This window comes from Candoia aspera, chromosome 2 (genome assembly GCF_035149785.1).
Source record: "Candoia aspera isolate rCanAsp1 chromosome 2, rCanAsp1.hap2, whole genome shotgun sequence".
Classification (NCBI taxonomy): domain Eukaryota; kingdom Metazoa; phylum Chordata; class Lepidosauria; order Squamata; family Boidae; genus Candoia; species Candoia aspera.
In genome coordinates, this window is record NC_086154.1 from 81,101,830 (window position 1) to 81,126,221 (window position 24,392).

The 24,392-nt window shown below is 42.8% G+C and overlaps 1 protein-coding gene across 1 annotated transcript in view; it reads left to right on the forward strand.

Moving 5' to 3' along the window:
• Positions 1-625: 625 nt before the first annotated feature.
• The window catches only part of SLC22A4 (solute carrier family 22 member 4), an 89,216-nt gene continuing 65,449 nt past the window's right edge, over positions 626-24,392 (forward strand). The window contains exon 1 of the mRNA XM_063292331.1: positions 626-1,250. Coding sequence (XP_063148401.1) covers positions 858-1,250 — 393 coding nt within the window. The 5' untranslated portion in view covers positions 626-857. The remainder of the gene's footprint in view (positions 1,251-24,392) is intronic.

Here is a 24,392-nt window from a genome sequence, read left to right on the forward strand (position 1 = left end):
CTAGTCATTTCTCCACCATAACAGGTGAACAGGGCATGTTTATGTGGTGCTCTTAACCATGTTTAACTTAACCATGGGTCATGGAATTAACCTTTTTAAATTTTTTATATTTCAAATTTAGTCACCACCCCTCTCACTCAAAGAGCGACTCTGGGCAGTTTACAATAAAACAATAAATAATCAAAATTAATAACCAGGTGGTAATCATAATCATGTGGTTAATTGATCTTTGCCATAACTGACTATAGTATGGCTGATTTCCAGCAAACTAGCTAACCGCATTTTAATCTAAGGGTTTGGATGAACCCAGCCCCAATGGGTTAGTTAGTTAAAGGCTCAATTGTGCTGCGAGCCTAGAAAATTGGCTGAACTAACTAACTATGAGTAAGCATGCCATCCTGCAAAGACAGCCGCTGACTTCTGTCCATTTCTCACGCAGAGCCTTCGTGGGAGTCCAAGACCTTTCGGTGGGAGAAATAGCAAGAGGAGCGGGATGGGGCGGCGGGTATCACTCTTTCCCAAGGCCCGCATACAGCAGGTTTGTTTACGAGTGTTTCGATGCCTTTTCCCGCCCAAAACCCAGGCGTCGTCACCAGGACGCCTCCGGGCGGGCTCACAAGCGACGCGCCTTCCGGCAGGGCGAAACCTCTCCGATCAGCTGAAGGTTATCTCGGGCGGGGCCGCTCGGGCGGGCACGGGGGGAGCGCGAGAAAGGCGGAGTCGGACCGCGAGAGAGCCCACCTCCGGAGGGATGCCAGAACCAGTCAGAAGGGTGCAGCGCGGGCTCCTCTATTTAGTGCCCGGCGGGGGGAGTGTATGTGTGCCTCCGCTGGCGTCTGTTTGTGCCCGTAGCCGCTATGCGGGATTACGATGAGATCATCGCCTTCCTGGGTGAGTGGGGCCCCTTCCAGCGCCTCATCTTCTTCCTACTCAGCGCCAGCATTATCCCCAATGGCTTCAACGGCATGTCTGCCGTTTTCCTAGCCGGCACTCCCGAGCACCGGTGCCGGGTGCCCGCCAGCGCAAACCTGAGCGCGGCGTGGCTCAACGCCAGCATCCCCCTGGAGGAGCGCGACGGGCGGCAGGTGCTGAGCCAGTGCAGGCGCTACCGCCTCGAAGCCCTCATCAATTTCTCTGCCTGGGGTCTGGAGCCCGGCCGCGATGTCGATCTTAGCCAAGTGGAGCAGGAGACGTGTCTGGACGGCTGGGAGTATAGCCGGGAGGTTTATCTTTCCACGATCGTCACGGAGGTAAGGAGGTGCCTGATCGCTCGGTGGCGGGGATGGCGGGGGGAGGAATCGGTCGCAGCTGGTGGTTTTGTTCCGGGGGACGGCTGCACAGCGTCGGGGAGGTGGGTAGCAGGCTGGCGAGCCTGGGCAGGAAAAGCGGCAAGAGAGATGCCTGTGCAGGGGCATGTGAAAATGCGAAGCCGCCGAAGCAGAAAATGGAGAAGGTAGGGCCGGGGTGCAAAGGCGAAGGAAGGAGGGGCCTTGCTGGGGCCATGTTGTACGAGGCTTTCCAAGCAAGGAGATGTCCCTGTCTGCAAAGGACCGCTGGGCTTCTCTTTGCAAGAGAGAAAGCAGTTTGTTGCAAAAGCGTGCTTGAGCACGTGGCACGCGTGCGATTGCGTAGGTGCAGTACCGTGTTTCATTTCGGCGGCGCCGATTAATTATTGCTAAGATCTCTGGAAGGGGGTATATTTCGGAGCTGAGCCTTAGCGATATCCTTACTTAACAGAATATCTTCCTGATAATTTGGAAAAGGCCTTATTAGCAAAAACTGGAAAGGCGTTTGTTCTTGTATCGCACGGCATTTCACCCACATTGTGCTTTTTAAATCTGTAAACTAACGGGCTTTCTCTGCCGCTTCTCTTTCATGAGTGGGGGATTGGGGAAAGTGATGCTTGTTTGCGGATGTGAGCAATTCCCATAAGTATTTTCAGTATTTATGACATTACTCTGCGATCTCTGTGACTGCATTACAAAGGCTGTCTGCATGAATGTATAGGCTTTATCTCGATAAATGTGATGGCTGGATGAAGTTATACAGTAAATACATGCATTTCGATTTACTTGGGCATTTAAAATGTAATTAGCATTTAGCATTTTTCCATCTCTCTCACACACTACATACGTGTGTGTTATATACATCGAAAAGAATCATGTAGCATCTGCTCATATATGTATGATTTGAATACTCCATCCTTTATTAAAAGAACAATAAATTCCAAACTTCATTTCATTCATTTATAATGTTAATTTCTCAGACCACTCCTCACCAACATCACTAGGTGGCTGACAAAATTTTAAAACACATGATCGAATGCTACCATTAATAATAATAATAATAATGATAAAAAAATGAAGGGCAGGGCAGGTGGGCAAGCGCAACAATTAACAATATAATTTCAATGGCAGTTTCACACAACGTCTCTAGGAAGAGCTAAATCATTAAGGCTCTCTTAAAGGACAACAAGATTGGAGCCACAGGCCTCAGGGGGTATACTGTTCTAAAGGGCAGGCACAGTGAAATTATTTTAATTAAATATCAAGAAATTCAATATACAGAAAAAGATCCAGAGGCCATCAACTGTTCATAAATTTCCAGATTAACAGATAAGTCTTGACTGGACTGACCTTAACAGAGGGTATGCCAAAGTCTGAGTACTATGTCAAAAAGGCCTTATCTCAGGTCACCATTGGTATTTCTAATGGTGGGAGCAGTTGGGTCTGCAGGGGAGATAGCAGTAGTCAAAATATCAGTGTGACTGGGTAATCTCAGCCCCACCTCTTTTAAACATGCAGCAACCTGCTGTACTTGCCATTTTGAAGTTGACACACACATGCCCTGTGAACTTCCAAGGGTAGGACAGTGAGATGGACATGACGTTGCTCCAGGTCCCATTTAAAGTAGAGTTCAGTATTTGACATGAAAAGTTTGACAGCTGTCATTCTTAAGCTAAACAAATAAATTTCACTATTCACACTTTACACACTTCTTGTTTATTAGACTATGACTTAAATAGACCAAGGCAATACAGAAAAGAAATTACACTGATATAGGATGTGGTGCTCTCAGCAGGTAGCAGCAGAGTGTGAACCTTGGCTGATTGCAGAAGTTAAGTAGGGTTTGGTCTAGTCAGTACTTGGATGGGGGACAGTCTGGGAATTCTAGGGCTGGAAAGTCAAATTGCATGCCAGAAAGAGGCCGTGACAAATTCTTTCTTTCACTCTGCCAGGATGATGGCATGGATACAGACCCCAAGAGCTGAGCTCAACTTAAGACCTTTATTTTTTTTAGAACGTGGTGAAAAGTGTGGGGGGGAGGAGTTCAAATGGCTATTTTATTCCCATTTCTCTCAGATCTTTAGGCATAACGTCTTCTGCTGACTTAAGTACGTGTGCAGGCTGATAGAGGGAAGGATTCTCCTTCAGATTTCACATAGAAAAATGGATTTTTAGGAATCAACATGTTGAGAAAACTCATAAAAGAGATGTACTAATTGGAATATACTGTTTTGGAGAAAAAAAAAGTTTAAAAATCATACCTTGGTCAAATTTTATGGAATGTGGTTGGCAGTTAGTATTCAGCATGTCCTACCACACCAGCTGCTCTTGTGGCCTTGTACATGGTCTTGAGTTCCCATTGTTTCCTGTGGCTGGGACAATCAAACAGTTTTGAGTTTTGTTCTGATGGAACACAGCCAACTCTAAATGTTTAAACCAGGGTTTTTCAACCTTGGCAGCTTTAAGATGTGTGGACTTCAACTCCCAGAATTCCCTACCCAGCCAGAACCTGTTGATTGGGGCTGTTGTTTCTTTATCTTGAACAAAATAAATTACCAGTTTCAGATATATCCATGCTATCTATCCATTACCCTGTCTGCCCACCACTGTCTTGTTGGGATTCATTATACGTTTTAGGCCTCATCCAATTCAGATTGCCTACATGTGCTGGACTAGCAGAAATACTGGACTTGATTCATCCCTGCAGGCCCCTGGGAGAGAAACCACTCTCATTGCTCCCTTAAAACCAGAAAAATGACCTGAAAAGTTAAAAAAAAAAATGGGGGCAATAAAAGCAGGGATGGCTCCGGGAGGTAAACCATTCCTATTCTTATCTTTATCCTCGCTCTAAATCCCAGGACCACTGCTGACCTGTAAAGCGCCTTTGTGCAAAAACGTTTTTTGCTGCCAGAGCATCAAGTCATGTCACGGGGCAGCTGTGGCTTCCTGGCACTTTTAACTGGATGGGCTTCTTCCTCCAACCTGGTGCTCTGTAATGTGGCACTGGGTTACAGGTAGAGCTTGACTTATGATCACAATTGGGGCCGGAACTTCCATCACTAAGAGTTGCAGTCATTAAATGAGTCATGACCAATTTTATGACCTTTTTTGCTGCAGTTGTTAAGCGAGTCATGCAGTTGTTAAGAGAATTTAGCTTCCCCTATTGACTTTGCTTGTCGGAAGCTGGCTGGGGAGGTCATAAACGGCAGTTACATGACCCCTGGGATGCTGCAACCATCATAAATACATGTGGGTTGCCAAGCACCCAAATTTTGATCATGTGACTGCAGGGACGCTGCAACGGTTGTAAGTGTGAGGACTGGTCGTAAGTCACTTTTTTGAGCGCCGTTGTAACTTTGAACAGTCATTAAACAAATGGTTGTAACTCGAGGACTACCTGTACTGCTGTTCCCAGTGTTTGGCCCCTATGTCATTGCATTTTTGTGCAGTGCACAACTTGCACACCTGCTTGCGACGACCTTGCTAAATCTACCCTAAATGGGCTGAAATTCAGTGGTGTGATTTCAAGGTGCCTAGGGTCATAAATGGGATATAGTGTGTCTGCATGCAGGCCCACATTTTTCCTCTCCCCCTAGAATAAACCTTGTCCCAGTCTAAGAATCAGTGTTTCATAATTCTGCTCCTCAGGTCTTAGATCATACACTGATGAATATAGGAATTATCTTCCTGCAAAGCACTACATCTTGGCGAGCCACATGTTGAAGTTAATAAGAGGTAGCATGAGTGCAGCCACAACATTTTTGTCTTCATAATTACTTTTTTAAAGTGGTTGCACAGTAGACACTTCTGGAGAGCTCATAATGGGTTTTTTAAGTTGCCTGATTGGATCAGTGGAGATGCTGCTGAATTTCTTCAGCATCTTATTCATACACACAAAAGTGAACCAGTGAGACATATAGATTTTCAAGAGGTCTGTTTTCACACATGTGTACTGTACAGATTGACAAGGAAAACAGGACTGAGTTTTTAAAAAGTTGCTGATTACTGATGTAATCTTGCTCTGTGTAGGCAGCAAGGCACTCTAACACCAAAATAACACACAAATCCTGTTTGCCAAGCAATTTATCTCTCATCTGGTAGAGGTATCTCTCATCTAGTAGAAACATGCAACCCTTGATGATTTAGCCTCTTCTATTCTGGTGGTGTAATGTAAAATTATGGGGTGTAATTGATGAGATTTAAGGGAGGTTTTTTGTAAAAAAAATCCACCTCTACACCATTTTTAAAAAAATAATGCTGCAGGCAATTATTGTACTGAGTAGGTTGCCAGCTGGAATTCTGACTCATTTTCTAAGGTGTCATTCAGTTATCTGGAAACTTCCAGAGGATGTTAATCTCGCATTCACTTTGTGCATGCCACAAAGAATCAAGCTTGACTCAAGCAGTCTACTTTTTTACTTGCACCAATACAGCTATTTGTTTTGACCTAATTTTGATCATGATTGTAAATGTTTCAGTAACATGGAACAGACAGATACAAATAAAAGCATATAGATTTGTAACCCACAACTATCCTTCTAGTCACAGGAGACATTGGCAGGTTCAATTTGTATTGACAGAGGTCCCAACTTAGTTGCATTATATGCAGTTTGGAGTAGTGATGATGATAATGGAAAAAAGTAACACATATGAAAATTAAATACTTTATTTTATTTAAAAGATTTGCATGGCCACCCGTCTTAACACACAACTCTGGGCAGCTCACCACAGCAATAAAAACCATAAAACCATTAAACACAACCAAAATCCGGTGCCTCAGACATCCTCTTGTAATGCCCCAGCAGCTGATCCAAAATATCCTCACTCTACCTCAGCTGCTGGGTAAAACGCCCGGTCTGGATGGCCTTCTGGAAGGCTAAAAGGGTGGGGCCCTGCTGGATCACCAGCGAAGGGTGTTCCATAAGGTAGGGGCAGCCACAGAAAAGGCACACTTCCAAGATCCCACTCAATGGGAACAGTTTAGGGAGGAGACGTGGAGTGAGCCTATGCTATCCAATCTGATAGGATGGGCAGATACTCTCAGGGAGAGGCGATCCTGCAAATAACCTGGCCCTGTGCCATGTAGGGCTATAAAGGTGGTAACCAGCACCTTGAATTGCACTGAAATTAATAGCTAGACGCATGTCAGCCCTTTGAGGTAGATCAGGTCAGCAGGGTATAATAAGAGAACCTTGAAACCTGACAGAGATTCTCTTTGCCTCATAAATAATATCAAAGAGTATCAAGGTGGGGTAATCTTGAGTTTCGTTCTCACCTCCTCCTCTTTCTCAGGGCTGACCTGGTGTTTACATAGTTGCTCTCACATTCTTTCTTCAAGTTGATGTCCACACTGCTCCACAATACAAGATTTCATTTTTAAATAGAAAAGTGAGTGTTAACAATAACTCTAAGAACATGAAGCCATTAGGTTATTGTTGCTTCATGACAAAATCCCACCAGCCTCAAAGAGAACATTTCAGCATTTCTGGGACTTTCAGACCGAATGCTTTTTAGTAAGATGGAGAAGAGGTAAACTAGTTACCAGCCTTAGGTGTACCTGTGCCCTTTACAGCATTCCCTCTAACAGTAAAGACAGTGCTGGTCAGTTTTAGCATATTGGGCCAGTGTGTGACAAACACAACCAGTGCTCAGTTTTCTCTCAAGAAGGTTTAGCTCTTCTGTGCAAGCTTTGTTGTTGTTTTGTTGTTTATTCGTTTAGTCGCTTCCGACTCTTCGTGACTTCATGGACCAGCCCACGCCAGAGCTTCCTGTCAGTCGTCAACACCCCCAGCTCCCCCAGGGACGAGTCCGTCACCTCTAGAATATCATCCATCCACCTTGCCCTTGGTCGGCCCCTCTTCCTTTTGCCCTCCACTCTCCCTAGCATCAGCACCTTCTCCAGGGTGTCCTGTCTTCTCATTATGTGGCCAAAGTATTTCAGTTTGGCCTTTAATATCATTCCCTCAAGTGAGCAGTCTGGCTTTATTTCCTGGAGGATGGACTGGTTTGATCTCCTTGCAGTCCAAGGCACTCAGAATTTTCCTCCAACACCACAGTTCAAAAGCATCTATCTTCGTTCTCTCAGCCTTCCTTATGGTCCAGCTCTCGCAGCCATATGTTACTATGGAGAACACCATTGCTTTAACTATGCAGCCCTTTGTTGTCAGTGTGATGTCTCTGCTCTTAACTATTTTATTGAGATTGGTCATTGCTCTTCTCCCAAGGATTAAGCGTCTTCTGATTTCCTGACTGCAGTCAGCATCTGCAGTAATCTTCGCACCTAGAAATACAAAGTCTTTCACTGCTTCTACATTTTCTCCCTCTATTTGCCAGTTATCAATCAAGCTGGTTGCCATAATCTTGTTTTTTTTTAGGTTTAGCTGCCAGCCAGCTTTTGCACTTTCTTTTTCACCTTCATCATAAGGCTCCTCAGTTCCTCTTCGCTTTCAGCCACCCAAGTGGTATCATCTGCATATCTGAGATTGTTAATATTTCTTCCAGCGATTTTAACTCCAGCCTTGGATTCCTCAAGCCCAGCATGTCACATGATGTGTTCTGCATACAAGTTGAATAGGTAGGGTGAGAGTATACAGCCCTGCCGTACTTCTTTCCCAATCTTAAACCAGTCCGTTGTTCCGTGGTCTGTTCTTACTGTTGCTACTTGGTCGTTATACAGATTCTTCAGGAGGCAGACAAGATGACTTGGTATCCCCATACCACTAAGAACTTGCCACAATTGGTTATGGTCCACACAGTCAAAGGCTTTAGAATAGTCCATCAAACAGAAATAGATGCTTTTCTGAAACTCCCTGGCTTTTTCCATTATCCAGCGGATATTGGCAATTTGGTCCCTAGTTCCTCTGCCTTTTCTAAACCCAGCTTGTACATCTGGCAATTCTTGCTCCATGAATTGCTGAAGTCTACCTTGCAGGATCTTGAGCATTACCTTACTGGCATGTGAAATGAGTGCCACTGTTTGATAGTTTGAACAGCTGCGATGCCGTCATCTCCTGCTGCCTTGTTATTAGCAATGCTTCTTGAGGCCCATTCAACCTCACTCTTCAGGATGTCTGGCTCTAGCTCACTGACCACACCGTCAAAGCTATCCCCGATACTGTTATCCTTCCTATACAGGTCTTCCATATGTTCTTGCCACCTTTTCTTGATCTCTTCTTCTTCTGTTAGGTCCTTGCCATCTTTGTTTTTGATCATACCCATTTTTGCCTGGAATTTACCTCCGATGTTCCTAATTTTCTGGAAGAGGTCTCTTGTCCTTCCTATTCTATTGTCTTTTTCCACTTCCGCGCATGGCTTGTTTAAAAATAATTCCTTATCTGGCTAACCTCTGGAATTTTGCACTTAATTGGGTATATCTCCCCCTATCACTGTTGCCTTTTGCTTTCCTTTCTTGGGCTACTTCTAGTGTCTCAGCAGACAGCCATTTTGCCTTCTTGGTTTTCTCTTTCTTTGGGATGTATTTTGTTGCCGCTTCCTGGACAGTGTTGCGGACTTCTGTCCATAGTTCTTCCGGGACCCTATCTACTAAGTCCAGTCCCTTAAATCTATTCTTCACCTCCACTGCATATTCCTTAGGAATATTAGTGAGCTCATATCTAGCTGATCTGTGGGTCCTCCCTAATCTCTTTAGTCTGATCCTAAATTGTGCAAGAAGAAGTTTGTGATCTGAACTACAGTCAGCTCCAGGTCTTGTTTTTACCGACTGTATAGATGTCCGCCACCTTTGGCTGCAAAGGATGTAGTCAATCTGGTTTTGGTGTTGTCCATCTGGGGAAGTCCATGTATAAAGCAGTCTCTTCGGTTGCTGGAAGAGAGTGTTTGTTATGCAGAGTGAATTGTCTTGGCAAAATTCTATCAGCCTATGTCCTGCTTCGTTTTGTTCTCCCAGGCCATGCTTACCTGTAATGCCAGGTGTCATTTGACTGCCCACCTTAGCATTCCAGTCTCCCGTGATGAAAATAACATCTCTTTTAGGCGTGTTGTCCAGTAGGTGCTGCAGATCCTCATAGAACTGCTCTACTTCAGCTTCTTCAGCATCTGTGGTTGGGGCGTATATTTGGATCACTGTGATGTTAGATGGCTTGCCCTGAATTCGAATTGAGATCATTCTGTCGTTTTTTGGATTGTATCCAAGCACTGCTTTAGCCACTTTACTATTAATTATGAAGGCTACTCCATTTCTTCTGTGGTCCTCTTGTCCACAGTAGTAGATCTGGTGGTCATTTGATGTGAAGTGGCCCATTCCAGTCCATTTCAGTTCACTGACGCCCAAAATGTCTATCTTTAATCTTGACATCTCACCAATAACCACATCCAATTTGCCCTGGCTCATAGATCTTACATTCCAGGTTCCAATGGTGTGTTGATCCTTAGAACATCGGATTCGCCGTTCACCACCAGCACCGTCGGCCGCTAGCCATCCTTTCGGCTTTAAGCTAGCTGCGTCATCACGTCTGGGGCTAGTTGAACTCCTCCTCTGTTCCTCCCCAGTAGCATTTTGACCATCTTCCAACCTGGGGGTCTCATCTTCCGATGGTATACCGACATATCTCTGGTTGTACTGATCCATTTAGTTTTCACGGCAAGAATAGTGGGGTGGATTGCCATTACCTTCCCCAGGGATCGCATTTAGTCTGACCTCTCTGTCATGACCTTCCCGTCTAGGGGGGCCCTTCACGGTTTAGCTCATGGCATCATTGAGGTGCTCAAGCTCCAGCACCATGACAAGGTAATGATCCTTTGCTGAAGTCTGTGCAAACTACATTTGCTAAAATAGAGACTACCTTGCTAGCCAGTGGATTGTTGCCCAGCTATCCAATTTTGCTGAGATTTGGGATTTTTTTGGTAGTGTCAAGAGTTACCTTGGAGAAAAATAGGCCGGAAAGGAAAAGAAAGGAAAGGGAAAGGAAGCTAGAGTGAAAGTAGAATGATGGCAGAAAGAGAAATCAGCCATGTAAGAAAAATATTAGAAAAGAGTAGACACTGTATAAGAAAAGAGGATGTGAAAACGGCTTGGAACAGAGTGAAAAGTATTATGTTGCAACGTGCCACAAAAGAGTATGGAGTAACACTAATGGGAAGGATGAAGAAAGGATATTTGGTGAAATGATAAAAGTGAAAGGAGTTGTGGGAAAAATACAGAGGGGAATAGTAGCCAAACACAGCTGCTCGGAGAGTGCATTCCACAGTCCGGGATCTGCATACCAGATAGCTGAGTTTCTGACAGTAACAGCTTCTTCGGAAAGTCCTTTCTTGCTAATCTAAGTAACTGCAGTAAGTAAGCACTGCGTAAGTAACCAGGCAGTGTTCTTAGCAGGACTGGCAGTCCTTCAGATATTTAGGCCCCAAACCACATCAGGCTTTAAAGGTGAACACCAGCACCTTAAATTATGCCCATATGGCTAGGTATTTCGGTACATGCATCATATAATGTATTGATTGAGGATCCCAAACCTGAGGAAATGCCATATTTAGGGACCCAGCGCTGGAGTCTTCTCAGAGGCTCCTTGCTTCTTGAACAGCCTACCTTCTGAGAGTTATACCAGGCCTTTCTATTATATATTCTGAAGAGTCATGAAAATATGGCTCTTCAGGGAGGGATTTCAGAATGCCTGATAATCTGTCACCTATGGATGGCACATCAGGGCCTTCTTGTTATATTTATATTACTGGCTTGTTATGTTTTAATTTTATCTTGTTTGTATGCCATTCAGAGTATTCAGAAATTGAGCTGCATAAAGGTGAAGTAATAAATATAGCATCTGTACCTTGCGCCTGTTAGAATTTTACACCAATTGCTATTTCTGGGCACTTTTCAAGGGTTGCATCAAAGCATATTGCAGGAGTCAAGATACGTCGAAAGCAAGATGGAGATAATTGTCCAGCTAGCTCAGGAATGGTTGTACTTGGTGTACTAGCTATAATTGTGCAAATGTGCTATTCTCCAGAAACAGCTGTGGTTAAGGAATCTGCAGTTCCATCCAAAACAGGCTTCAGCTTAATCTCTGACTCTACCCCACCACCACCACCAACAGCAGCTCTATCTTGCCTGGGTTTATTCCCAGTATAATGAGTTTAGACAACATTCAAGGGTACTGATTCTTTGAAGTTAAGTGGTAGGGAGCAGTAATGTATGTCATCAGCATACTGTTAGATCCCACTCCAAAACTTTGGATGAACTTCTCCAGTGGTTTTAGGTAGATGCTAACGTAGGAGACAAGATAGAGCCCTCTGGAATACCATGGTCAATGACTTAGGTGACAAATTGTAGTTCCCCAGTAGTAACATCTGAGCACATCCTGATAGAAAAGATCAAAACCAATGCAAATCAGGAATCATTTATTTGGAAACCAGCCCTATTTTTAGACAAACATGCATGGTTCTACTAATACCAAGATTTACGGCATTGGTCATCTTTAGCTAAGTGTTTGAAATCTGGTTAGATGTTTTGGCCATTTAGATTTAATGGCCAAGCCATGTCAAACTATGGCTTGGCCATTAAATCCAAGGATGTAATTTTGTGCTTCTTTCTTAATTCTCTGCTCATATGCACTTGATTGACCCTTGAAGACCATCCGGAAATTACAACTGGTGCAGAATGTAGCAGTTTGTACAGTTTTGGGCACCCCTCAGTTTGCTCGTACATATGATCAGGTAACTACTTTTTGTTGTTGTGAGTCACAATGGAATGTAAATTTCTGTGCTCTGAATGGACTCCAGCGTTAAATAGGAGATATAGGCATATATATGTAGGACATACTCTATCCTCTCCTTTTTTTCTTCTGTACCTACAGCAATTCTTGCTCTGTAAAATCCTGATAATATTTGTCTAGACTTACCAGCTCAGGGCCATCTGGTGACTATCTCAGATTATGACATAAAGGATTACCATGATAAAACCTTTGTTTTCAGCTGCATTGTTTTAGTATTTAACAATATTTGGTATAGAATCTTGAAAACATGGTCAACGTTACTGTATTGACTAAGATCACTATAATCTTAAACCAGGCTTTTTAAGCCATGTTTTTTGGACAAATTATAATACATACAACTTTTGCGCAAGTGCCTTTCCAGGTTCATAAATGCAGTTCTACTTTGCCTTGAAACTAAGCGTTGTCTTCATTGTTGTAACATCAAGACATTCAATTAATTTTAAATGGATTCATATTTCTTAATTGTCACCGTCCTTACTGAAATCTGTTGTGTCACTAATAGTTTGTAGTTAGGCTTACGCAAAGCATAGTGTGCTTTCTTCACTTGAAATAAAGTAAAATAGTTGTGCATGCACATGCATTCAGAAACAAAGAGGAACAGCTTTGTGAACCTTGCAACAAACACAAATGTTTTAATGATTTAGACAGATGCTTCATTCATACTCCTTCACATTGTGAAGCTCCTCATTTGAATACTTTGCACAACCCTATTTATAATTGTTACACAAAGCAAGAATTGTTTGCACAATATCAAATGAACTTTTAGCAAGAACTGAGCATAGTAGTTTCCTGTCATACCATAGTCTTTTAAGCGTATAAACTGGTCCAAATACATAGCCCAGAAATGATTTGGTTGACTAGGGATTTTGGGAATTTTACTCCACTCTCTCTGGAGGGCACAAAGTTGGGAAAGCTGGCTTTACCTAACTGCATTTAACATCTCTTTGAAGAGAGAGTTTGCAGTGTTGAAAGAATAGTAATACTAAGCCTGTGCAGCTTGTTTGATGAGGTACTTTTTGCTGGAATTATTTTCAGGGCATGCAAGATTGGAAGTGGATTAATGGGTGGGCAAGTCAGTCGTGAGATGAAAAGGAGAAGAAACTCTGACAAAGGTTCAAGCCAACAATATTTGAAAAAGGAGATAATATATAGATGATTCTATAAGATTGATAAAAGTCTCTCAGTAAAGATGGGGGAGTTAGAGTGCTTTTCTTTCCAACAAGAATATTTGTGTGTGTGTATGTGTGTGTGTGTGTAAAGTATCCTTAGGGGATTTGAAAGTCTCGGGGGTGGGGGCCCAACATTCCTTGATAACCCTGGGTGTCATTAGCACCTTAAAGACACTCCCTGGAAATTAAATTATGAACTTTTTATCATCTACCTCTTGGAACATATTATTTATTAAGAATATTGTTTTTATTGTATTGTTTTATTGTATTTTAACTAATGTTTTATTCCTATTTTATGTAAACCACCCAGAGTCACTCTCTGAGTGAGATGGGCGGTGAATAAATTTGATATATAAATAAAAAAAATATAAATTCTATTGAAAGGTAGAAAAGAGTAGGCTGTTAAAGGAGTCACTCTTTCTGTCAAAATGAGTATAAAATCTTAGAACAAAAGCAGTGCCCTGCTGGATCAGACTCCTGGCCCATCTAGTCCAGCAGTCTGTTCTCACAGTAGCCAACCAACTGTACAAGGAAGCCCACTAGTCTCCCAGCAGATGGTCTTCAGAGGCAGTCATGCTGCCATCAAGAGTAATAGCCGTTGATCCCCAGGACTTCCATGAATTGGTCCAGCCCTTTTTTGAAGCCAGCTAAGCTATGTAGCCAGCACCACATCTCATGGTAGCGAATTCCCAAGTTTAATTTCACATTGTATAAAAACGAAATTCCCCTTGCCTGTCCCGATTTTTCCAGGTTTTAGTTTCATTGGGTGGCCTCTGGTCCATGTATTTTGGGAAGAGAAAAATAGCTTCTCCTTGTCCACTTTATTCACACCATGCATAATTCTGTATTCCTCCATCATGTCCCCTCTCATTCATCTCTTTTCTAGACTAAAAAACCCAAAATGCCATTAACTGTCATCACAGGGAGCTGCTCCAGCCCCAACGATCAAGGGCTTGGAGCAGCTGCCCTGCAATGAAAGTTGCCCCCTTCTGAACCTTCTCTATATCCATTTTGAGGTGCAGCAACCAGAACTGCACACAATATTCCAGATGGATTACCAGTCCTAGGCTGACCCCACTAGTTACATTCCTCCATTGTGAGAAATAACCATTTACTCCTATTCTTTGTTTTCTATTCTTCAGCCAGTTACTTATCCACAACTGGGCCTGTCCTTTTATTCCATAGCTCTGAAGCTTACTGAGAAGTCTTTGATGAACAGACTTTGTCAAAAGCTTTTGGAAAATCTAATAGATGATGTCTACTGGCTTGCCCTTACCCACATGTTTATTAACACCCTCAAAAAACTAGTAGATTAGTTAGACAGGACTTTACCTTTGTGGACCCACATTGGGTATCCTTGAGCAAGGCTGGTGTCTCCAAATGTTTGGTGATTTTATCTGAGGTAAAATAATCTGAGCATGAGATTAATGAAGATGCCTGTCTCACAATATATGTATGGTTTTTTGAGAAAAGGCTAATTAAGGCTGCTCTAAAACAGAAGATGGTACCCTTTCTATTGATTTAGTAAAACCACAGGAACCATTTCCTAATTACTACATCTGTATTTAGAAAGCCTTCAAAACATAACTGATAACTGAAGGAGGACATCAATGACAGCTCATTGAAAAAAAATGAAATACTAATATGCTTAGCTTAATTTTTTTAGCATGATTGTGGGAGTGAATGCTTTAAAATTTGGTTTGCATGTGTGTGCTTAAAAAAAATCATCCCTCCTTTTTGGTAAGATGCCCCATCTGACAGTCATCTTAAGTATATTCTATGTGCCTGTAATGCCTGCTGAAATTTAAATAGGGATTTAAATAGCCCACGCCGGTCAGCGCTCCACCCCACCTTACCCCAGGTGCGCCCCACGAGTCCCAACAGTTCGTCCTTGCCAGGTGAGAGGTTGTCCAGCCCCCTGAGCCCCGGGCATCGCCTCGATAACCTTCCTGTGTGGTGGTGATCCATTGCCGGGCAATCAGGCTTCTAATTCCTTGAAAGCCCGGCCGCGCCCTTCCGAACCTCGCCTGTTCGGTTGTTATTCAATTTCTTGTCAGTTACCTTTTATTGTTGCCTCCTGGGTTGCTGGCCTCAGTCATTACATTGTTTCTTTAGACCCATTACTGCTTTTTGTGTTTCTCTATTGCCCTTGCCTTATCAGCCAGGGACCCCTATTCTTGTATTGTCATGCGAGCCGTTGCAATGTCACAAACATCGCAATGGCGATCATGACAATATGCCAGTAAGATCCTGCAAGGTAGACTTCAGCAGTTCATGGAGCGAGAATTGCCAGATGTACAAGCTGGGTTTAGAAAAGGCAGAGGAACTCAGGACCAAATTGCCAATATCCGCTGGATAATGGAAAAAGCCAGGGAGTTTCAGAAAAGCATCTATTTCTGTTTGATTGACTATTCTAAAGCCTTTGACTGTGTGGACCATAACCAATTGTGGCAAGTTCTTAGTGGTATGGGGATACCAAGTCATCTCGTATGCCTCCTGAAGAATCTGTGTAACGACCAAGTAGCAACAGTAAGAACAGACCATGGAACAACGGACTGGTCTAAGATTGGGAAAGGAGTACAGCAGGGCTGTATACTCTCACCCTACCTATTCAACTTGTATGCAGAACACATCATGCGACATGCTGGGCTTGAGGAATCCAAGGCTGGAGTTAAAATTGCTGGAAGAAACATTAACAATCTCAGATATGCAGATGATACCATTTTGATGGCTGAAAGCAAAGAGGAACTGAGGAGCCTTATGACAAAGGTGAAAGAAGAAAGTGCAAAAGCTGGCTTGGAGCTAAACCTCAAAAAAACCAAGATTATGGCAACCAGCTTGATTGATAACTGGCAAATAGAGGGAGGAAATGTAGAAGCAGTGAAAGACTTTGTATTTCTAGGTGCGAAGATTACTGCAGATGCTGACTGCAGTCAGGAAATCAGAAGACGCTTAATCCTTGGGAGAAGAGCAATAAAATAGTGAAGAGCAGAGACATCACACTGACAACAAAGGTCCGCATAGTTAAAGCAATGGTGTTCCCCGTAGTAACATATGGCTGCGAGTGCTGGACCATAAGGAAGGCTGAGAGAAGGAAGATAGATGCTTTTGAACTGTGCTGTTGGAGGAAAATTCTGAGAGTGCCTTGGACTGTAAGAAGATCAAAGCAGTCCATCCTCCAGGAAATAAAGCCAGACTGCTCACTTGAGGGAATGATATTAAAGGCCAAACCGAAATACTTTGGCCACATAATGAGAAGACAGGACACCCTGGAGAAGATGCTGATGCTAGGGAGAGTGGAAGACAAAAGGAAGAGGGGCCGACCAAGGGCAAGGTGGATGGATGATATTCTAGAGGTGACGGACTCGTCCCTGGGGGAGCTGGGGGTGTTGATGACCGACAGGAAGCTCTGGCGTGGGCTGGTCCATGAAGTCACGAAGAGTCGGAAGCAACTGAATGAATAACAACAACAAATGAAGGTACAATTCATAGCACTTTGATTGAATCAGCCCTTTGAACTTAATCTTCATATCAAATAATTGATTCCATATTTCAGATTAGATGCTTTTGAATTGATTTGATGATATGCAAACATACTCTTTTCTCTTGAATTGGGTCAACATTCAAATCAATCTGGCTCAGGTTGACAGGCTCAGTAGGATTTCCAGTGACTCTCATAACCCTAGTGTTTATTCCTTGAACCTATAAATGAGAGTCCAAGGCCATGAGCCTACCTCCTTTATCTTTGGAAAGTAGAGATATGTGCTGTTCTTAGAAGCAGCTACAATAGCTCCAAAGTCTGCTTTTGTTTTAGGAAGTGCTCAGATGTGGATGTTGAGAGAACCTGAGCTAGACTTACTTTCTGAAGGGAAAGGTGACAGAATAAATTGTATACTTTTTACCATAAGATTAAGCATAACTCAAAAAGTCCTAGTCTGTAGACTTCATGAAGAAATGACAAACAGAAAAGTCTTAAGATGCTAAATTCTTTGTCATGGTTAGAAATACAGTCATGCCCTTTTATGGCTCAGAAAACACTGTGACTAACTGGCTGCAGAATTTACTATAAAGCGTTGTTTGAAGCCTATAGGAGACAGAGTGTACATTACAGTAATAAATTGAATTATGGCAATTACAAATTATAGCTGAGATTAGCATATTTTCTTAGCTTTTAAAAATAATTTTATTTTGCACACATATATTTGCTCAGTTATGTTCCCACACTTAGAATGCATGATGGAAATAATAAACCCAATTGGGGAAGGTTTTTTATTTGACTCTGACCTGGGCCTCAGCAATACCTTTTAGGCTCTAAGAAAAAATCAATATGCTGATATATATAAGTACATAGAAAAATAAAAATAGATTTTCTCATAATTAAAAAAGCATTACATGAATTTCATGCCTATGACAAAAAGTTCTGAGCATCTCTTTGAACCTATTATTGTTGGTGGTAGTGGTGGTTTTCTTGTTATCTATTCTCCCAGTTCCCCAGATTCATTGCATGAATTATCCTAACAAACATTGAGTTGCAGTGTCAGAAAGCTAGGCCAATTCTTCATGAAACCAGAATTTGGGGTGTCAGAGTATTAGTACTGATTCCTACCTGCTTTCAGGAAACATTTTTAAAAATGGGGGAAAAAGTGTTAATGTGAACTTCTGTCATCTGAAACTTTACAGAACTGAGTACCCATATACCCTATCACCAGATCACTGTTGGTTTTCGGATTTATGGCTAATAATTCAGGCAGATTCGGTCTAGTTTATGAGTGGAAAGGGCTGTAGGTGCTGGCCAGCTGTCATCATGGCATTGAATCCAAAGGGATTCCTGCATTTACTGGAGCCACTTGATGATAAAACAATGAGAACAATAGATCCCACTGTTTCTAATGGCATTTTTCAGCATTCTGTCTGGATAATTTGATTATCATAAAATAGTAGTCTCAAATATTTAATTTGCTTTCCGATATAATTCACTATGGAGAGATTTAGGTTTTAATCTGGGGACTGTAGAATCTACATTTAGCCATGAAAACTCACTGAGAGGCTCTGAGTAGTTATTCTCCCCCAGCCCAGCACTCTCATTAGGTTGCAGGGTTGTTCTTGCTGGGGGAGAGAGGAATAGACAAAAACTTTATTTCGGTAATTGACCAATAAAAAATACATTCTATAAAACAAAGAAAGCAAAATTATCCCCTAACATCAATAACTATTGGAAACCATTTGTGGGCAAAGCTATGTTATTTTGCTATGTTATAGACCCCATCCATGAAAGAATGTCATTTGGCGGGGCCCAGGAAGACAGCCTTCTCTGCCACTGCCCCTGCCTCATGGAACACTCTTCCCCCAGAGGTGAGGCAGGCCTCCACTCTCCCAGCCTTCTGGAAAGGGTTGAAGACCTGGCTCTGCCATCCTGCATGGGGCATGAGGAGGGGTAACCAGTCCTGGGGGTGGTTGGCACCCTGAAGATGCTCCTGTAAATTAAGATCTTTTTAACACCTCTGTCTTGGATTGTACTTTTATGTAAGAATATTGTTTTATTGTATTTTAATGATTATTCTTGTTTTTATTGTAAACTGCCCAGAGTCGCTCCCTGAGTGAGATGGGCAGTGACTAAATTTGAAGTATAAATAAATACTTTCAGAAAAATACTGTTTAAATTGGTTATTTAATAGATAATGCAGATAAAAATTATCCGAGTACCCCAGCAATTTAAATAAAAGGGGGGTAATCAACTGGTGGCGAACATCCCTGTAGAGCTGATAGTACAAAAGACTGTGGTTTCTATGGCACCCATGTCACAGGGGCAGTATCGGGTTTCAAATGCGGAAGAGATGAATATTTATGCTGCTGTGAATTTCTAGAGGAAAGGTAGAATATAAATCTAATATATTAAATGTTAACTCTCACATTCATACAAACACACACACACACACACACATATATATACACACACACACGCATGCATATGCATATGAACTGCACATGTATATCACAGAGTTGAATGGAATTCAACAGATGGAACAGTTCTATGGCTCAATGAAAAAGCAGAGAACAAATATAGATGGGGACATACATCCCTAATTAGAAATGTGTTTTATTGACTGATGGAACAGCAGATACCAAGAAAAAAAGTCTTGGCTTGTGTATACCCTGAACTAGGACAGAACGTATTTACAGAGACTAAAATTCAGAGTGAAGCTCATACTTTTTTATTAACTGGAGGCAGAATGCATTACGAGCTTGTGCCAATCAGCGTAATAAATAAAAAAATATGGAATAATCTTCATTCTTTAATAAGAAGCACATCTACTGATAGCCTAGAAAAACTATTTCATGTACTGGGAAATATCTGTGAGCAAATGGGAAAAATAATTAAAAAGCAGTAACAATATACTGCAAAACGTTATATCCAGAGTTTAAACTCAAAAAATCTAATTAAAGATACAAAAAGCATTTTCCAAATCAAATGGAATTCTTCACGTAACATACTCCTCTTGCTCAAGGAAAGTAGAATCTATGACCTGCACTTGCTATGTAAATTATCTCTGAGCTATGCTAAATCAATGAGTGTTGTTCTGAGGATGCTCATTCCAGGTTGCTCCCTGTAATGACCTCAATTATATATATCTTCATTGTGAAATTATGATTGCCGTTGCTTGGCTTCAGATGACAGCAGAGGAAAGATTTCCATGATAAAGAAGTACAAGTGGTACTATCTAACTAAATTAGCATGCAGGGCTTGCTATTAAAGACTATTGCTATTAAAATCATTGCAGTTCATAAAGACCCTATGATTGAGGAATAATAATAGTAATAATAATAATAATAATAATAATAATACAACTGAGAGGCAATAATATATAATAGTTATAGATCAATATAAAAAGTTTAACAGCTTACCAAGTACAGATGGCTAGAGATGCATACTTGCAAGATAGTTATATGTCCTGCCTCTGCGATTCCTTTCTTAGTCTCTTAAAGTAAGAAAAGTATCCTTCGACTCAAGCTTGGCTTCTGGTGACTTCATGGACTACAGTCATGTAGTTTTCTTGGCAAAATACAGAGGTAGCTTGTCACTGCCTTCCTGAAGAAAGCTTTTAGGCTTCTCAGGCTATCCTACAGCCCTGGTGTTCTCTGTAGGTTTCCTAGGTGAATTCTAAGCAGATTTAGCTTCTAAGTCCACACAAGATCAAGTAGACTTTGCCATCTGCTCAGATACTAGTGACTCACATAGGGTCACAATAGGAATCATGACTAAATGAATAAACAATAAACAACAATGAAAAGTACACAGCTTCAGTAAATTTGACACTAGTTTTTAAATGGCTTGCTGCAGTGACAGCCACTTCGGGTTTGACCCTCAGTAAGGTCTGCAGAAAATGGAGCAAAAATATTGGCAAGGGGCTCTCCACCATGTAAGCCATGGAGCAAAATGTATGCACAACATAGCAACTGAGTAGAGGCTGTGTAGTGTTCAGATCAGAAGAACGTAAGCAGTGCCCTGCTGGATTGGGCCCCTGGCCCGTCTAGTCCAGCAGTCTGTTCTCACGGCAGCCAGCCAACTGCACAAGGAAGCCCACTAGTCTCCCAGCAGATGGTCTTCAGAGGCAGTCATGCTGCCATCAAGAGTAATAGCCGTTGATCCCCAGGACTTCCATGAATTGGTCCAGCCCTTTTTTGAAGCCAGCTAAGCTATGTAGCCAGCACCACATCTCATGCGAATTCCCAAGTTTAATTACACGTTGTATAAAAACGAAATTCCCCTTGCCTGTCCTGATTTTTCCAGGTTTTAATTTCATTGGGTGACCTCTGGTTCTAGTATTTTGGGAAGGGGAAAATAGTTTCTGTTTCTCCACTTTATCCACAACATACATAATTTTGTGCATCTCAATCATGTCCCCTCTTATTCACCTCCTTTCTAGACTAAAAATGTCACACCTTTTCCATAGAGAAGCTGCTCCAGCCCTTGATCATCTTAGTTGCCCCCCTCTAAATCTTCTCTAGCTCCACTATATCCTTTTTGAGATGCAGCAACCAGAACTGCACACATTATTCCAGATGCAGGCATACCACTGATTTATATAAAGGTGGGTTTCTCAACCAGGGTTCTGTGGCACCCTGGGGTTCCGCGAGAGGACACTAGGGGTTCCCTGGGAGATCAAGATTTATTTAAAAAATTATTTCCAAGTCGGGCAACTTCACATTAAAGAGGTAAGTTTCATTATTTATTTTTAGTTTAAGAACCCTGTTAATGCATATATACAGGCCTGCACATGAAACGAATATAATAATTTTGTAACTTGTGGCCTACATTTGAGCTTGAATGTGCAGGGGTTCCCCGAGGCCTGAAAAATATAAAGAGTTCCTCCAGGGTCAAAAGGTTGAGAAAGGCTGATACAAAGGCATTAACCACCCAGAGTCCCCCATTGGGGGAGAGGGGCGGTAATATAAATCAGATGATAGATAGATAGATAGATAGATAGATAGATAGATAGATAGATAGACAGACAGACAGACAGACAGACAGACAGACAGACAGACACAGATAATCAGCACCTCTATTTTCAATATAATTTACTATTATCCCAAACATATTGGCCTATTTACAGGTAGTCTTCACTTAACAACACTAATTGGGACAGGAAACTTCGTTACTAATCGACATGGTCGTAAGTCAAAAAACCACATGGCTGTGCCTCTTACTGGTAGTAGTTCCGGCAGTCCCAGTTGCTGCTGTTACGCAAAGACCATGCAGGTGGTTAAGCGAGGACCTCAAGTGACTGTGATTTGCAACTTTCTGCCAGCTTCCCCATTGACTTTGCTTGTCTGAAGCTGGCAGGGAAGGTTGCAAATTGTGATCACATGACTGCGGGACACTGTGACAGCCGTAAGTACAAGGACTGGTCGTAACTACTACTCATTCAGTGCCATCATAAGTTTGAATGCTCACTGAATGAGTGGTCATTAAACAAGGACTACCTGTACAATAGAAGCACACTTATCCAGTTAGGATCAAGAAATCAAATTTGTGGAATATAGATGGTTATATCTTAGAACACTTGATCTTGGGATCTGACCAGAAAGAAGACAGCCCTAGATTTACAGGTAGTCCTCGGACTGCGACTGCAATTGGGACCAAAAGTGATGCGATCATAAAGCGCGACATTACTTGACCACATTGCTTAGCAATGGCAGTCCTGGTTGCAGTTGTAACCCCAGGACAGCACGGGTGTGATGACTGCCTACTTAGCTTACCATTAAATTTGATTCATATGTGATTAAGTAGAAATCTCTTTAATGGAGTGTAGTGTGCAGTACAGAGAAAAAGTTGCAGATAGAAGTTCCCGCGCTTTCCCCAAGTTAAAACGCCCAATGAACTCAACCCCCTCCCCCTTCTTTGGTATGCAGCCCCCCTTTCTGTGCCAGTGTGTTCAGTTCTGTGCAGATGTCTGCAACAGCTCTGCTGATTGACCTTAGATGCCAGAGATAGTCCAAACTAGATGCTTTCACACTCCTGGCTTGTCCCCCTCCCACTTCTACTGACTCGCAAATCTCATCCTGTGTTGATTCCTGTCGCGTCACGCGACCAGCCCTTCGCCCTTCGGTCTATGGGATTCCCTGGGGGGGAATGAGCCAACGATTCCCTCGCAAGGGTGAGGTCGAAAAAACAACGGTAGGCACAGGATTCTTTTTTGGCAAGTCACGCTACATCTCAGGAGGTTGCTGGTACTGCCTCCTGGGCCACGCCCCCACCTCCTTTTATTCAGCAGTTCTATCAGGGCGGGGGAGTGAGTACAAAGAGAATAGGGAAATACAAGTCATGCCCTTATAAGGGAATATACAGCATTCTGGGGCTACGTGAGAGACGTGCAATCCAGCTGTGCAGTAATGGAGTCAGGTACGTCACAATTCCACCTTTTTCATTTAATTTTGTCCTCCCCCAGAGGGTCTGAGTCGGGGAGCCAGGGACTCTTCAGTCCAAGGAGACCCATCCCAGCGTCCTCTCTCGGGGGGTAGTGTGACTGGGGGTCCTTGTCCATTTCCGATTCACTATCAGAGGACCATCCCAAGAGTGGTGATTTCTCCATACCTACAGCAGTGACCAGGTGTTGAACAGCAAGCTTTGTCTCGGATACCTCTGAGTCCAATATATGAAGTCTCTGCTTTAAGAAGCGGAGAACACGACCCAGCACACAGGGGCCTATGGTGCATGCGAGAATTAATAACAGGAGGGGCCCCAACAAGGCGGACAACAGTGTGGTTAGCCATGGAGAAATGCTAAACATATTTTGATACCATGACATGGATTGTTGGCGCTCCAATTCCCTTGTTTTTAAACGGGAATTGAGCTCTTTCATAGAGTCCAATACTACTCCTGAGTTGTCGGCATAAAAACAGCAGTCTTCCTTTAGAGCAACACACAGACCCCCTTGTTTGAGGAACAGAAGGTCGAGACCCCTACGATTTTGCAAAACCACTTCGGATAGAGAGGTAAGGGAATCTTGTAGCGCCACAATAGATTGTTCGATGGCGCGAAGGTCAGTGTCAATGATAACGCTAAGGTGACGCAGGTTCTGATCATTGACAACAAGGGCTGACACACCGGTGGCGGCTCCGGCCGCACCTAAGCCCAGTAGGACTGATAAAGTTACAGCAGTCACTACTTCGCGCTTAGCCTTGAGGGGATAATGAGGGGGCTCTAAAATGGAGAGAAGTTCGTCAGGGGAATAGATAGAAATCTTGGGGAGTAGGAGCACCTGAATACAAAAGGCGTTAGTTCGTAACAAGGTATCACCATATACACATGCGGTGAGGCCAGAAGAACATGCCCAAACAGAGTTGTTCCCAGGGATAAAGTATTGCCCTGTCAATCGGGCAGAGATATTACCAGAGGTAGTGTAGAGTACACCGTAGCCACCATGGCCGGTGTGACCGTTGATGTTCAAGCGATTTTTTGGAAGATAGAGGGCACAGTGATCATGAGAAGAATTAAGGCAATATTGAGTATAGTTAGCAGGAACACGGCCAAGGCAGCAGCCCTGCCCTATTATAGAGGTGATAGTCAACGTGGTGTTTTGCCAGCGGCAGGAGGCGGCTGAGGTAGAGTTTCGGATAGGGTCAGGAGAACCGACTGCTTCATAGAATGGTGGGGAGGAAGACAAGCAAAGCCAACATCGAGATGTGTTAGAAGCGGTGTGAACAAG